Here is a 12,568-nt window from a genome sequence, read left to right as displayed (position 1 = left end):
CCAGGGTTTATATGAGTCACTTCTAACTGGCGAGGCCTGGAAAACTTGATTCATCCCTCTGCCTGTAGTTGCCTGTAGTAGTGACACAGACCCAGCCAGCCCTCCGCAGCAGAAATCGCAGACAAGGGCTGGGCTGTCTTGCTGAAAAGGAGGAGCCTGGTTTTATCACCTTAATACTCCGTGATCAAGATCTTTTAAATCAAAATTATGTTGGTTATCTCTGCTTTCCAATTATTATTTTTTTCTTCCTAATTTAGGTTAATCCACAGGCAGGACTGTTTTCTCTGCCAACAAGAGCTGGGCAGTAGTTTGCCTACAGAAAAAAAAACGTTTTGAGTAAAGGTCTTCCCAGTGAATAAATAAATAAATAAAAGGCTTCTCCTGCATAAAAGAGCCAAGGGAAATCTGTAAAAAATGTACTTCTGAATATTGGGCTCTTGTGTATTCTCCTCCTCCGTGGCATTTTCAGTGATGTGTTTTGAGAAGTGTTAGGAGGTGTAAACTACGGGAAAGGTGAAGTTGTTCGCGTGAAGATAACTCTATGCTAATACTTGACTTAAAATTGTAACCTGAGTTTTACTGTCTCTGTTGTTTGGCTGCAACTAGATTGATTCGAGAAATTATGATGGAGAACTGACATTCTCCTGAAGAATTAGAGCTGCCAGGCTACGGCTCTAATTATACTTGGAAAACTCCTGGCTCAGGGCTTGCTGTTGTGATTAGCAATGGCGAACGTGGCTCAGTCTGGGAAATGTAGCTTAGGTTACCTTTGATCTTACCCGTGCTCCCGCGCTGAGCAGGCCTTGGGAGTACGGTCCAGTTCTTCAATGCTCCAGAACAGACCAATGCTAAACCCACCTGGACCGCGTCCCGAGGCTGCCTCCGTTAATAATTCACCCAGCTCCTCAGTTGGTTGATGATAAGAAGCAAATAAAAATCATGCCAAATAGTTGTGCAAGAGTTGAGAGGTACTACGGATAATTTTTCAAAACGGGATCTAACGGGGGCAGAAGAGCTGGTGGCACCACAGCTCTCTTCAGAATCGCTATCCGAGCTTCATCACGAATCCCCGTAACCGCTGGCACCTTCTGCCCGTGCCGAATGACATCCCCCCAGCGCAGGGTCCCGGGGATCGAGGCCTTGGTCAGAGGTAATTAGAGAGGAGTGCTGCTGGAACCGCTGACAACATCTGCCACATCGCTTGGGTTTTAAATAGCCTCCTATCGGAGTAGCGGCCGTGCACAGTCTTGTTTTACTTTAAAAAGCTTTAAAGTAAAGCAAGTAGCTTTTTGATTGAAATCTTTTTACTTTAAATTTACTTTTGATTGAAATCTTTTTACTTTAAAGCTTGACTTTACCCTTTCTGTAATAGAATTTGGAAAGTATGCATTTTGATAAGAAAACCCCCCAAACCAACAACCGTCTTTAAGCAGAGCTGACTCCCAATAGTCCCAGTCAAGAAATACCAGCAGTCAAGCCTGGGAATGGTTTCATGGTTCTGCATGTTCAGTGGTTACAAAACCCAAGTTTTGCCTTTTGGTGCTGCAAAACTTGGGTGACGACTGCCGCGAGGGACTGCTTTAAATGGGTTCCCGCACCTGAGACGCTTGTCAGTGCTGGTTCTCGGCAGACACGTAGCGCAGGGCTTCCTCGCTCGTGCTGCGTGCTGCCTGGGGTCCTGCACTCCATCCGATCGGAGACTAGCACGCCCAAAAAGGCTCGTTGGCCCTTAGAGAAAGAGCATTGGGTTATTTCCGCTTTCTTCTGTTATCCTGTGATCACAAGAAAAGCCTTCCCCACTTAAGGAAAGAAAAATAATATCCTCCAAAAGAGTTTTGTGATGACAAAAGGGCATTATTCAGTCTGCTACCCCTGCTCACCTGCATATGGTGGTGAACTGGCGATGAGAGCCGACATTCAGTGTGCCGGTGACTTCGGCGTGATACCTAAATTTCAGAGGCGTTTGAACAGATGCGAGCGAGTCTGCAGTAGTCTCTTTTCAGAAGATGATGCACAGCAGGAAAGGTTATGTTCCCGTTAATTTTGATAAGGTTCTTGTGGAAAATTAGGTGCTGTTTGGGTCAGGCGGATGTTTGCTCAGTGCAGATGTGGCTGTATGCGTTTAGAGCGAATGACCTCTGAAAATTCAGCTGAGTTTGGAGTGTTAGACTAAGTTTGAGACCTCCTAACCGCAGGTGCAAGTTTTGCTTGCGTGTGTGGGCAGGGCCTTGTACGCGGTGGATAACCCTGCGCCTAGTTTGTAGCCCTTTGCGTGCTCTGGGCGAGTTGCGGCGTCCCACGTTACGGATCGCTCGGAGGGGTCCGTTCGGAGGGTGCTGTAAAGGAGGAGTGGGTGGCAGCGTGCTCTGTGCAGGCGGTGATGATCTGTGGTGGGAGACGGGCAGACAGAAGCCTGTCCTCCTCGTTAGCTGCTACAAGTCAGAGCAAATGGCTGACTAATTTTTTAGTCCCTGATGCTTGGAAATAGGAGGTCCTCTGGCTGAGGGCAGAATTCCTCTCCTTCAGGGCTCTGCCTGGCCTCCTGTGCCGCTGCCGGACAGCAGCTTCGTACGCTCCCGGCGCGGACTGCTTGTGACCTGAAAGGCCTGCAGGCTGGCGTGCGTTGGCCGGGCCCCGTGCCAGGGCAGCGTGCCGTCTCTAACAGACCTAGAGCTTTATTTGCTATACCTGTAGTCCGTTTTAGGATGGACACGTAGCTTAGACCATTGAGGAGCAAAATAATTAGTAGAATCATAGAATAATTTTAGGTTGGAAGGGAGCTGTGGAGATCTCTGGTCCAACCCCACCTCCAGGCAGGGCTGAGTTAGATCAGGTTGCTCAGGCGTTGTCTGGTTGAGTCTTAAACATCTCCAAGGATGGAGTTTCACAACGTCTTGGGGCTCCTGTTCCAGTATTTGACAGCACTTATTGTGAAAAAAAATTTCCCAATATCTCATTGGAATTTCCCTTCTTCTAGCTGGCGTCCATTGCCTCTCGTCCGTTCCCTTTCCACCTAGTGCTAGCAAAGGCTGCATGTACATTTTGATTGTTGTCCCAATGCCCTTATCTCTGGGTGGTGGTGGTTTTTCACGCTCTTGGTGTAGCTATGGCCATTTTTTTGTGGGAGACCACCCCCTGATGGCCTCAGAGACAGCTGAGTGTGCTACTTCTGTTTGCAGGGGCTGGAGACGAAGGGCAACGGTGGCTTGACTGTGTCCTGCTAGGAAGGGCGCTGCTCGGTAGTGCAGGTTAGCGTGTGATGAGGACCTCGGAGGCCTCCATGTAGAGCGGGTGTTAGCCGACACGCTAAGTCCTTGCGAGGGCAGGCAAGGCAACCTGTCTTACCCCTGGGCTCTTTGTGGTCCTTCGATCTGCTGAGAGCGAGCACAAGTGTAATTGTAAGCCCAGGAGATTTTGCTGAGGTTGGGGTGAGTTGGGAGCGGGCCCGGGGAGCCTCTCGATGCTGCTGCTGTTCAGTGCAACAGCTCGCCGTAACGGAGCGTATCGCTGCCTGTCCCGTTTGCTGTGGCTTTGCCTGTTGGGCTCTGCACCAGGTTTTCCAGTGCCTGTGACTGCTTTTCTTTCCGCTTTTCCCTGTCGTGGGGCAGCGGGACTCGGCAGGCAGGCTGCAGGCGGGGGACAGCTGACTGCTTTTCTCTTGGACTGCCTCTCCGAGCCCTGCACGTCCGTCTGTCCTCTTTGGGAGGGGAGGGGAGGAGAGTTCCTCTCCCTCTCCCTGGAAAACGCCCTCTCCAGGATGCTCCAGTGGGAGCTGGTGGGAGGGAGGGAGTTCTGACTGCACCGAAAATGTCATGAAAAAAAAAAAGGCAACTGACAGAAGAGAGAACTTGTCCTCAGATTCCTGCTTTTTGCAGCAGCTTAAACTAAGTCTCCGCAAGTGCTGTGGGAGCTGGCAGGAGGCAGAAATGAAGTTCAGAGGCGCGGTAAGATTTATTCAGCTGTTTTGGTGGTTTTGCAGCTTTCAGTTGTGTATCGAGTCTGAGAAGAAGGGAGGTAAATTTTCAGGGTTTCAGCAGGAGAGTGAAATGCTTCAGCCTGCTTTGCGAAAGACCCCTTCATTGGAACGTTATGTGAGAGGGGCTGAAATAGGATAAAACGCCCAGGAGGTGCGTGTTTTGAGGAGGACGCCAAGGTGGGAGTTGAGAGAGTGGGAAGCAGAGGGGGAAAGCCGCGCAGTGAGTTAGGGGAGAAGAAAGGGTGGAGCTTTTGCTGGGGTGGAAGGGGCACGAGGAGGTGATGTGCCCCGCTGGTGCTGGGCTCTGCTCCCGTCCTTCCCAGGGACGGGGGCTGCTTTCCCTGGGACTCCCACCCTCGGGAGTGGCAGGAAATCCCTGCTTAAGCACTCATTGCCAGTCGGTTCCTCCAGGGCGTGTTTACTTTAGCAAAACTTCGTCCATGTTTTAGTGGCAACCAGAAAGCCTGGGTCTGCGTACTGCGTTGCAGGACAACCACCCGGAGCTTTGGAAAATGAGTATGTGGCAAAAGATTGAGGAGATGAGGATTGTTACCTGGAAAAAGAGATGAGTAAGAGAGGAGGGGAAAAAAAAATGTATATACAATAGTGCCACAGAGGAGGCAAACCGTGAGCTCTCCCTTCTTCTGTGTTGTAACATAGGAAGAGGGACATTCAGTGAAGTTAAAAGTTGCGAAAGAGATGCAAGGATTATTTTCATACAATGCATAATTGGGCCATGGAATTCACTGACACTGGAAGATGTTGAGGTCAAGAATGAGGGAACGTTATAAAAAAGAGCGTATGTGGGCTTTTGTCTGGATCAGAACGTTCAAGGCTTTAACTGGTAAACTTACCAAATTTAGGAAGAGAAGGACTGAAAACGTCATGTCTGCAGATTTAAGCATTCTGACCGTTGAAGAAGCGTTAGGATGGGACCGGAGCGTCCCACACCTGCTCAGTGTAGAGATCCTTGCCTGTTTTCCCGAGTCCTCTAGTGTTTACCACTGCCTGAGAAAGGGGCTCAGTGATGAAGGGAGGTGCAGAGCTTCTGCAGGACCTGCCCGGTGCCTGCCTGCGGCACGCGTTTCAAGGTGGAACAGATGGTGCTCGAGAGGCTTCTGCTTGGACATCTGTTGGCGTGGAGGACTGCAGAAGCCAGCAGAGCTCTGTACAGCAGCAGATAGAGAGAAAGGGTTTTAGGTGTGATACATGTGAGCGTGATAAGCAGTGATGTTGTCTAGGGTGGTGCTTGATATTCTCCGAGAGAACATGTGGGTGTGGAAGTGCCCTTCACGTGCCCTGGGAATGCACTGGCTGCTTGTTGTGTTTGGAAAGTTGACTATCTTTGAAAGCCGTAATGGTCTGAAATGGTTGTGTGGGGCGTGTGGAATCCAGCGGAGAAGGTGGGAACGTGTGGCGCGGGGAAGGGCAGGGTGCTGCAAGAGCAAGGGTGAGACCCGCGGTGCAGCGAGGCGAAAGGCCGCGTGCCTGTAGAGGGGAACGAACAGCAGTTGTAAAGACCAGGGAAGACGGGCGCGGGGTCAGCTCCCCGCTGCTGCGAGCTGGGAGCCGGGGGAGCAAGTGCATGCCCCGATTCTTACCTGCAGGCCAGTGATTGAGTTTCTCCTCCCCTCCCACCTCCTCGGTCTGATCTGGAAGTCCATGGCAAAATTGACTTGGCAGGGCAGGGATCCGAGTTTTTGCTCTTTATGCCATCTGTTTGTCCTCTGGAGCTACTGTGGGATGCCCAGGCCGGTGGCCTGAGGTCACAGGTAGTACTGCTATGGATACTGCGCTCAGCAACAGCTTTGAACTAGCAACAGCTTTGGTCATCTGTTCAGGAGCAAAAATGTCAGCTCCCTAAATATAGAAATTCAGTGTATTTACTTTTCCAGCCTTGGTGATCTTTCTGGTTTGCCTAGTGCATTTTTCTTACTGCTACCTTATACTTCGCTTGTTGATTGAAATATCAGCATCCCCTCAGGGCTAAACATTTTTCTTCTCCTTCAAATCAGTTCTTACAACTACTTTTTTCTTTTCACTACTAACCGCTTGTCTTTTTTCGTAACTTACTTACCACCCCCACCCTCCCAGAAAAGTAAAGTCCAGAAAACGCAGTTATGTTCTATAAACATTGAACAAATGGCGCACCTGCTTGCCATACAGATCTCCATGGCTTGCTCTGGTTTCTGGTCATCATAATTAGCATTTCTAATTTACATTTGAGCTCCTTAGATATGGATTCTTACTATTCTAAAAGCTGCAAGTGTCAAATGTCATTGATTAGTACATTCAGAGTCGTAATTAATTGCAGCAACCTCCACACCCTGCGTTATTGTTTTTCAAAAGATCAAAGTTTTGCTTTCACGGTTCTAACTCCCCACGACCTACGTGCATTTAATAGATACTTAAAATAATGCACACAGTGTGATACACTGCTCACATTTCCCATTCTGCTTTGCATTTTAGGGCGGGAGATTGAATGGTTCTGGAGCTCGGAGAGGGAGAGAGGCAGAGCTTTAACTTCCAGGCAGTTTGCTAGTGGGGCATAGCAAATCTTTGTGAGAGCAGAATAAGCTTGCTCACCCTATATTTCTGATTACTGTGTGTTCTGATGTGTTCCGGCTTGTCCCTACTTAAAATATGGAAGACTTCAAAATAAATTGTTTACAGGAACTAGTTAAGGAAGTGGCAATTCTCTCTCCTTAATACCATTTTTTGAATCGTGTATTCTATAGTTAAATCCATTTAACGCGTGTTAGGATCGGGAGGGGAAGTATCAGACAGGGAGAACCGGGTTCTGAGCACGGGCAAGTGCTCCCTGGCTCCAGACATTCCTTTGCTGGCGATGTAGTGCTCTAAAAGGAGCGAGAATAAAAACTGATTCTGCTATAAATGGTCCTTGAGTGGCAGCTGCTGACATGGCAACTTTTTTTGCAAATGGAAGTTGTTCCCTTTAACTCTACTAGTCTGTGTCACCAGAATTGTCACCTGGTTTTGATCCCGTTTGATCTGACAGATCTGATTTTTCTCAAGTTGTCTGCTCAGAACAGCTTGCTGCCTGGTGGGAAACACTGCACTCTTCATCGGGCTTACATAATTAAAAGCAAAATAAACCGTTTCATTTTGTTATGACATTTTTTCATTAAACAAGTCCAATACATGAGATTTGGGTCGTATAAATTATTGTCTGAGCTCAGACGGCTTCAGAAAGCGCAGGTAAATCCGTGTGGTTGGTTGCAGAGGGTGTTTGCGGGAGATGGGGAGCTGCCTCCCAGGGAACCCTCTTTCCAACCCAGCTGTTGACTAAGTTTTCCGTGTCCAAAATGCGCAGCTAACTTTCGGTGTGGCAAAAGGGAGGGGGATCCTAAGTGGCTGCACTTCAACCTGTCAGGGATCCGCTGGCAGGCAGCGAGGGCTTGACTAACATCCCTTGGTCCAGGTCCACCTCGGTTGTTTTCATTCTTGCTTTCTCCATGGAACCGGAAAGAAGAGCTATCCCGTTCTGCACCTCAGGAACTGAGGCCCTGGGTAAAAGCTGATTTTTGTCTGCTCTGCTGTCTAGCCCATGCCGTGTCCAAACCCTTTCCCAGGCTGTAGAGTGGAGTAGAAACCGGAGGATTTTTTTTTCCTTCCTGCAGCTTTGGCATGGCAGTGAAGAATGTCATACTGTCCAGGAGACAAATGTGGTTTAACTGCCACCTCCCCACAAGAAGTTCATTCTTGGTTCAGACTTCTTATTGTCTTCCAGAATCTAATCTGAATTTCCCTTCCCACTCACATTTGGTTCTTGCCTGTTCTTCCGTTCCCGGCTTTGTAACTATTTCTGGAACCCGCAGATCAATCATCCTTCGCTTGGTACCCAGATAAAGATGCTCTGTCCATACGGCACCTGCTTCCTGCGGCCGCTGGAGTGCGAGCGTCCTGGTCTGCTGAATGCGTACTAGCTAATTTGTACAAATGCATTGTCAGAGGAAGATGTTAAAACATACATTGTTAGATGTTGAAGCGGAAATCTTGTTTACATCGTGTGACTTTTCTTTCTAAATCAGATGATTATAAGGCTTCCCTGCTCCATGTAAGACCAAGCACTCCGAGAGCTCCAGGTGTTTCCAGGTGCGTGGCTCATGGCTGCTCCAGGAGGGAGGGAGAGTTGCCTGGGCTGCCCGGCGCTGCCTGTTCTCCCAGGGTCAGCAGCACTGGTGTGTCTGGAATTGCTGTGCCAACACTGACCGTTCAGTTGCCCCTCTGGGAAAATCAGGCTGGGAAATTTTGGTGTAAAAGACTCCTTCCTACACGTGTTGGGCCAGTGGGTATTGCACAGCCATAGAGCAGCTGAGGGACAAAGCAGTTTCTTGCTCAGTTCCCACCACCCCCGAGCTCCTGTGCTCATGGCAGAGTTGCCCTCCATCTTCCTTCACAAAAGAAAATTTCCCCGAGGTACTCCGAGTGACTCCAGCACTCTGGATTTTGCTGTGCAGAGCAAAAGGCCTGGGTTTTCATTTGTGAGGTGTGTTAGATCTCCAAGTTCTAAGCAAAGTCTTTATCGTACTTTGGCATTTAGCGTCATTTAAAAGAAAAGCGTTTCTTTACACCTTCACAATAACGTGTCAGAGGCTGACTAGTTCAGTTTAGGAAACTCTTCGGTGTAGCCCTGAGTGCTTTTGTACTCCCAGGAGGTGGTTGTGAAGGGTATTTTCTGCTCTTGTTGACTGTTGTATGAACACAAAGAAAGGCTGGAAGCTCAGCCAGCGTAAACCTGGCTCTGCAGGCTGCATTGAGCAGCACCAGTTCACACCAGCTGAAAGTCTTTCCCCAAATTTAATCACACGGAAGAAAAACGCATGTGGCAGTAGTACTGCTTTGGTAATTGCACTGGCGTGGTCCCCACCATTCAGGAGTGACAGCTTTTCCTTGCCTGGCAGCGAGCCACTGTTGTGCTCAGGGCTCTGGAGAAGAGATTAAAAGCAAAGAGTGGGTTAAAATAGTGTGGGAATGAGTCCCTTGGAACCGTACCTCGGGGTGGGTTTGAGAAACACGGTGGCAAAAGTCAGCTTGTACTCTCTCAGGCAGGAGTGACCGTCAGGACAGGGATTTTTAGTATGGGATAAAAGGCCGGATTGAGAGAAGATCCAGGCACTCCTAAGCCCACAGGCACCAAGCTCCGATGGAGCTTGCTCAGATTTTTGCTGTTCCCTGTGTGCAGCCCGTGCTGGGTGTGGCGTTAGCCATACAAAGGTTGGGATTCTGAGCCTGGTCCTCCTTTGTTTCCTATGGGCAGGGCGAAGTTGCGCACGGCTGAGCTAACGCGACTGCCTGCTGCTGTCGAAAGGGCGCCTGTCCTCCCTCCCCTCCTTGCCCCGGGCCTGACGTTCACCTTGGTCCCGTGCTAAGGTGCTTCAGCTCCCTGGGTTGACAGAAAACTGCCCGCTGCTGTCTTCCTGGTCTTTGCTTTGCTGATTTGCATTGGTCTGGCTTAGAGACAGGTAATGGCTTGCATTAGCACATGTCAGGGTGGCAAAGTCAGAGGAGGGGATGTGTTCGGTTTGGTGGCGGTGAGCACCTAACTTGCCTCTTGGGTGGAAGTTTCACAAGCACTTCGAGAAACAGCAGGACCTGGCCCTGCTGCTGAAATGCTTGCTCCTGCCTGTCTCCGCCGCGGTTCCCAACCTGGTGCCACCGTATCTGTTGGCCATTGCGAGTGATTACGTGAGGAGCCAGTGTGGGAAAATGACCTGGATTAATAAAAAAAAAAAACATCTGAGTTCGTTTTAATCCATGTCGGCTTTCCAGTCTCGCTTATTGCAGAAGCGCTAGAGCCGGTGCAAGCCAGAGGGCCGAGGGCCGGAGAGACGGCCCTTCCGCCTGCGTTCTCGCTGTCAGAGCGGCTCGTCCTCCACTGTCCTCCCTCAGCAGCTCGAGGAAAACTCCTTTTCCCACACAAGGGTCTCATCAGACCCTCACAGCCTAGTTCTCCTAATTATCTGGAGTACATACTCCCTGCCACGGGGCTTTCAGAGTTGTCCAAGCTGGTCTCTTGCATAGCGCGGAGCAGAGGACGTTGTAAATGAACCGTGCGTCGGCCGGAGGCGTTTTGGCGGAGATAAATCTATTCACTACAGAGAGCTAAGGGAGCCGGTCCTGTCCATACGCAAACTGCTTTAATGGTTAATTAGCTTCACTGTAACGTAACCCCCCAGACTGGGTTTTCTACCATTAATTTACAGCCACCAGATTTGATGTCTGCCTGCTAACATAACCTAACTAACATTTTAGTTATTTTAATTTATTCGGTGCCTTGCTGTCACACTCATCGTTCAGTAGGAACATATGGTCATCACTGTGATTATTTTTTCTAAATAGTGTCTTCTTTCCCCGTTTTCTTCCTTCTGCGTTACTGTTCTGTTTCCATTTTGCGAAAAGGATTTATGTTCACCTCCTTTTGCATTGCATCTGAAGTTATCGGCAGTCAGATAGTTAATGTTGACATTTTAAGTTGGTGGTAGACTTGGACATAAGCAGTAAAGCAAACGAGCAAATGCTGGCGCAGAGAAGCACATATTGCTGAGCTGCGGTTTATGACTGATGTTTATATTTGCATTGAACTAAGGCTTGGGAGCATGCAACGCTGTGATTAAAGTTTATGTGCTGGAGAATCTGACTGCATGATGTTGGCTAGGTAACCTGGTCACATTTAGTTATTGCTGAAAAGTTGCGTTTGGTTTGCGTTTGGTTTGGTTTTTTTTTAAACTGACTGAAAATTTCAGGTAGTTATTTTGTTCTCACGGAGAGAGGTAGGAGTTGAATGAGGAGAAAAAAGCACGGAGGAAGCTGAAAGCTACTTAGCCTTAAATGCCTGTCCCAGAGGAGGCGCGCGGCGCGCTGCTGTAAGTGGGATGGATTGCTGCTTCCGTAGCCTGGATGTGTCCAGCTGGGATCGGTCTGCCCGGGGCTGGAGGGAGGGGCTGATGAAGGAGCTGCTGAAACTGCTAAGGGACGTTTTCTGTGAAAGTCTGCAGGATTATATAAACTTGGATTGACTCTGCAAGCGTGGAAGTTCCTCCTCAGTCATTTTGGAGGCAGCTGTGTTTTAAAACTGTATTCATAAGCTTACCCACTTGACAACTGGTTATTTTCTCTTGGGTTTTGCCTTTGTTCCCATTACCTTGTCCAAAAGCTGCTCCAGCATTGCACTGCTCTGATAGAAGGATTCTGATTTCTAGGCAGAGTTTATTTCTACGTGATTTATCCCTGTTTCTTTTGCCAGCGTTGTCCTTCATCTCACCATCTTTCTTCTCCAGGGGTCCTCCCTTTGCTCTACACCGTGGCGAATAGGGTAGAAGACACCAACAAAGCACTTTGCTGAAGGTGTGGAGGAATTGGCTTGGAAGCTTTGGGGCCTTGTAAAGATTACTTACGACAGTATCTGCAGAATTCCTCCCAAAGTGGATCTTTCAAAGCTTAGAAATCAGGGAGACTAATGAAACCAGACTAATGGGAAAAAAACGAGACTAATGGGAAAAAACACAAATAAAAAGGGGAAACGAACGTGATGTTTCTTCGTGGTGTTTGAGCCATTAGAGTGGCTCTGGATTTGAGCTTTCCTAGTAGCAAGTTGTAGGAACGAGTTTTTCTTTCTGAAAGCTGCAGGTTTCATGCAATCGCTTATGCCCCGGCGCTGGGCTTTCAGGAAGGGAGCCAATTATATCTTGCAGAAACAGGGAAAACTACATTTGTAAATGATTGGTAAGACTAAACAACTGCAGACTGAGGGAATTTCCACCCGTTTGGGCCCAAATTTATACTTCCGTGGGTCTTGCCTTTATTACTACTTAACAAAACGTAAGGGAAATTTTCTTCTGACCAAGGTTGTTTTTATTTTTTTCCCTACACGCCATCAGTCCCTGTGCTCTGACCACTATTATATCTTGAGAAGGAGCAGAAAGGAACTACCTGACAACGTGATTCAGCAAAAATCATCTACGTCATTGTGCAGGGTTTGGGGGCTGGACGGCAGCGTTGCAGCAGGGCTCCGGCATTCCCGGTTTGCAGCACCAATGCAGGAGAGGGTGCCTGGGTGTTGCTATCCGTGCACGAGCCCGTTCAGGAGCAAGCTCCAGTGGCGTTTGTGCCAGTGATGGCAACATCCCAGAATATAACAGCAGATTCTCTGAAAAGCCTTAGTGCTTTAGGGAAGTGATTTAGGAGAAGGGTGCTTGCTGTGAGGCGCTGGCAAAATAAGAAGGGTTTAAGAATGTGATAAGGAAATGCAGACGGATGTGAGGCAAATTGTTTAAAACGTTCTATCTCCTGTCTCTGATTTCTGTAGTGTCTGTTGTCTTCTACGCCTTGTACGTCGTCTGTCCGTCGGGTCGAATTGCCTTTAGTAGAAGTTCTCCCTGCAAGCAGCAGCTGAGTCACACGCTGCACATTTCCTCTCCCTCTTTTAGTACGTGAGGTTGAATGAAGTAAGAAGTCAGCAGACCTGTGTTTTCCGAAGATGGTTGTGTCTGAAGCACATCACGTTGAAAATGTGACCTTTAAAAGAGGGTCAGGGAATAGAAGTTGCCTGATGCATGGGATAGATGTTGG

General features: G+C 48.7%; 1 protein-coding gene across 9 annotated transcripts in view; it reads left to right on the top strand.

The window, feature by feature from the left end:
- Positions 1-12,568, top strand: part of MYO1C (myosin IC) — a 62,131-nt gene that overhangs the window by 27,677 nt on the left and 21,886 nt on the right. The window contains exon 1 of one of the 9 annotated variants that reach the window (XM_087752139.1): positions 3,089-3,944. The exons of 7 other annotated variants lie outside the window; for them this stretch is intronic. In XM_087752139.1, the coding sequence (XP_087608265.1) occupies positions 3,813-3,944 (132 nt within the window). In that variant the 5' untranslated portion in view covers positions 3,089-3,812. Of the gene's footprint in view, positions 1-3,088; positions 3,945-12,568 lie in introns of those variants that run through there. One more of the 9 variants, XM_087752141.1, reaches the window with a different exon arrangement.

Source organism: Nipponia nippon, unplaced genomic scaffold (genome assembly GCF_047370975.1).
Source record: "Nipponia nippon isolate SJK-2023a ecotype South Korea unplaced genomic scaffold, ASM4737097v1 scaffold_15, whole genome shotgun sequence".
NCBI lineage: Eukaryota > Metazoa > Chordata > Aves > Pelecaniformes > Threskiornithidae > Nipponia > Nipponia nippon.
This window is presented reverse-complemented; position numbering and strand designations above follow the sequence as displayed.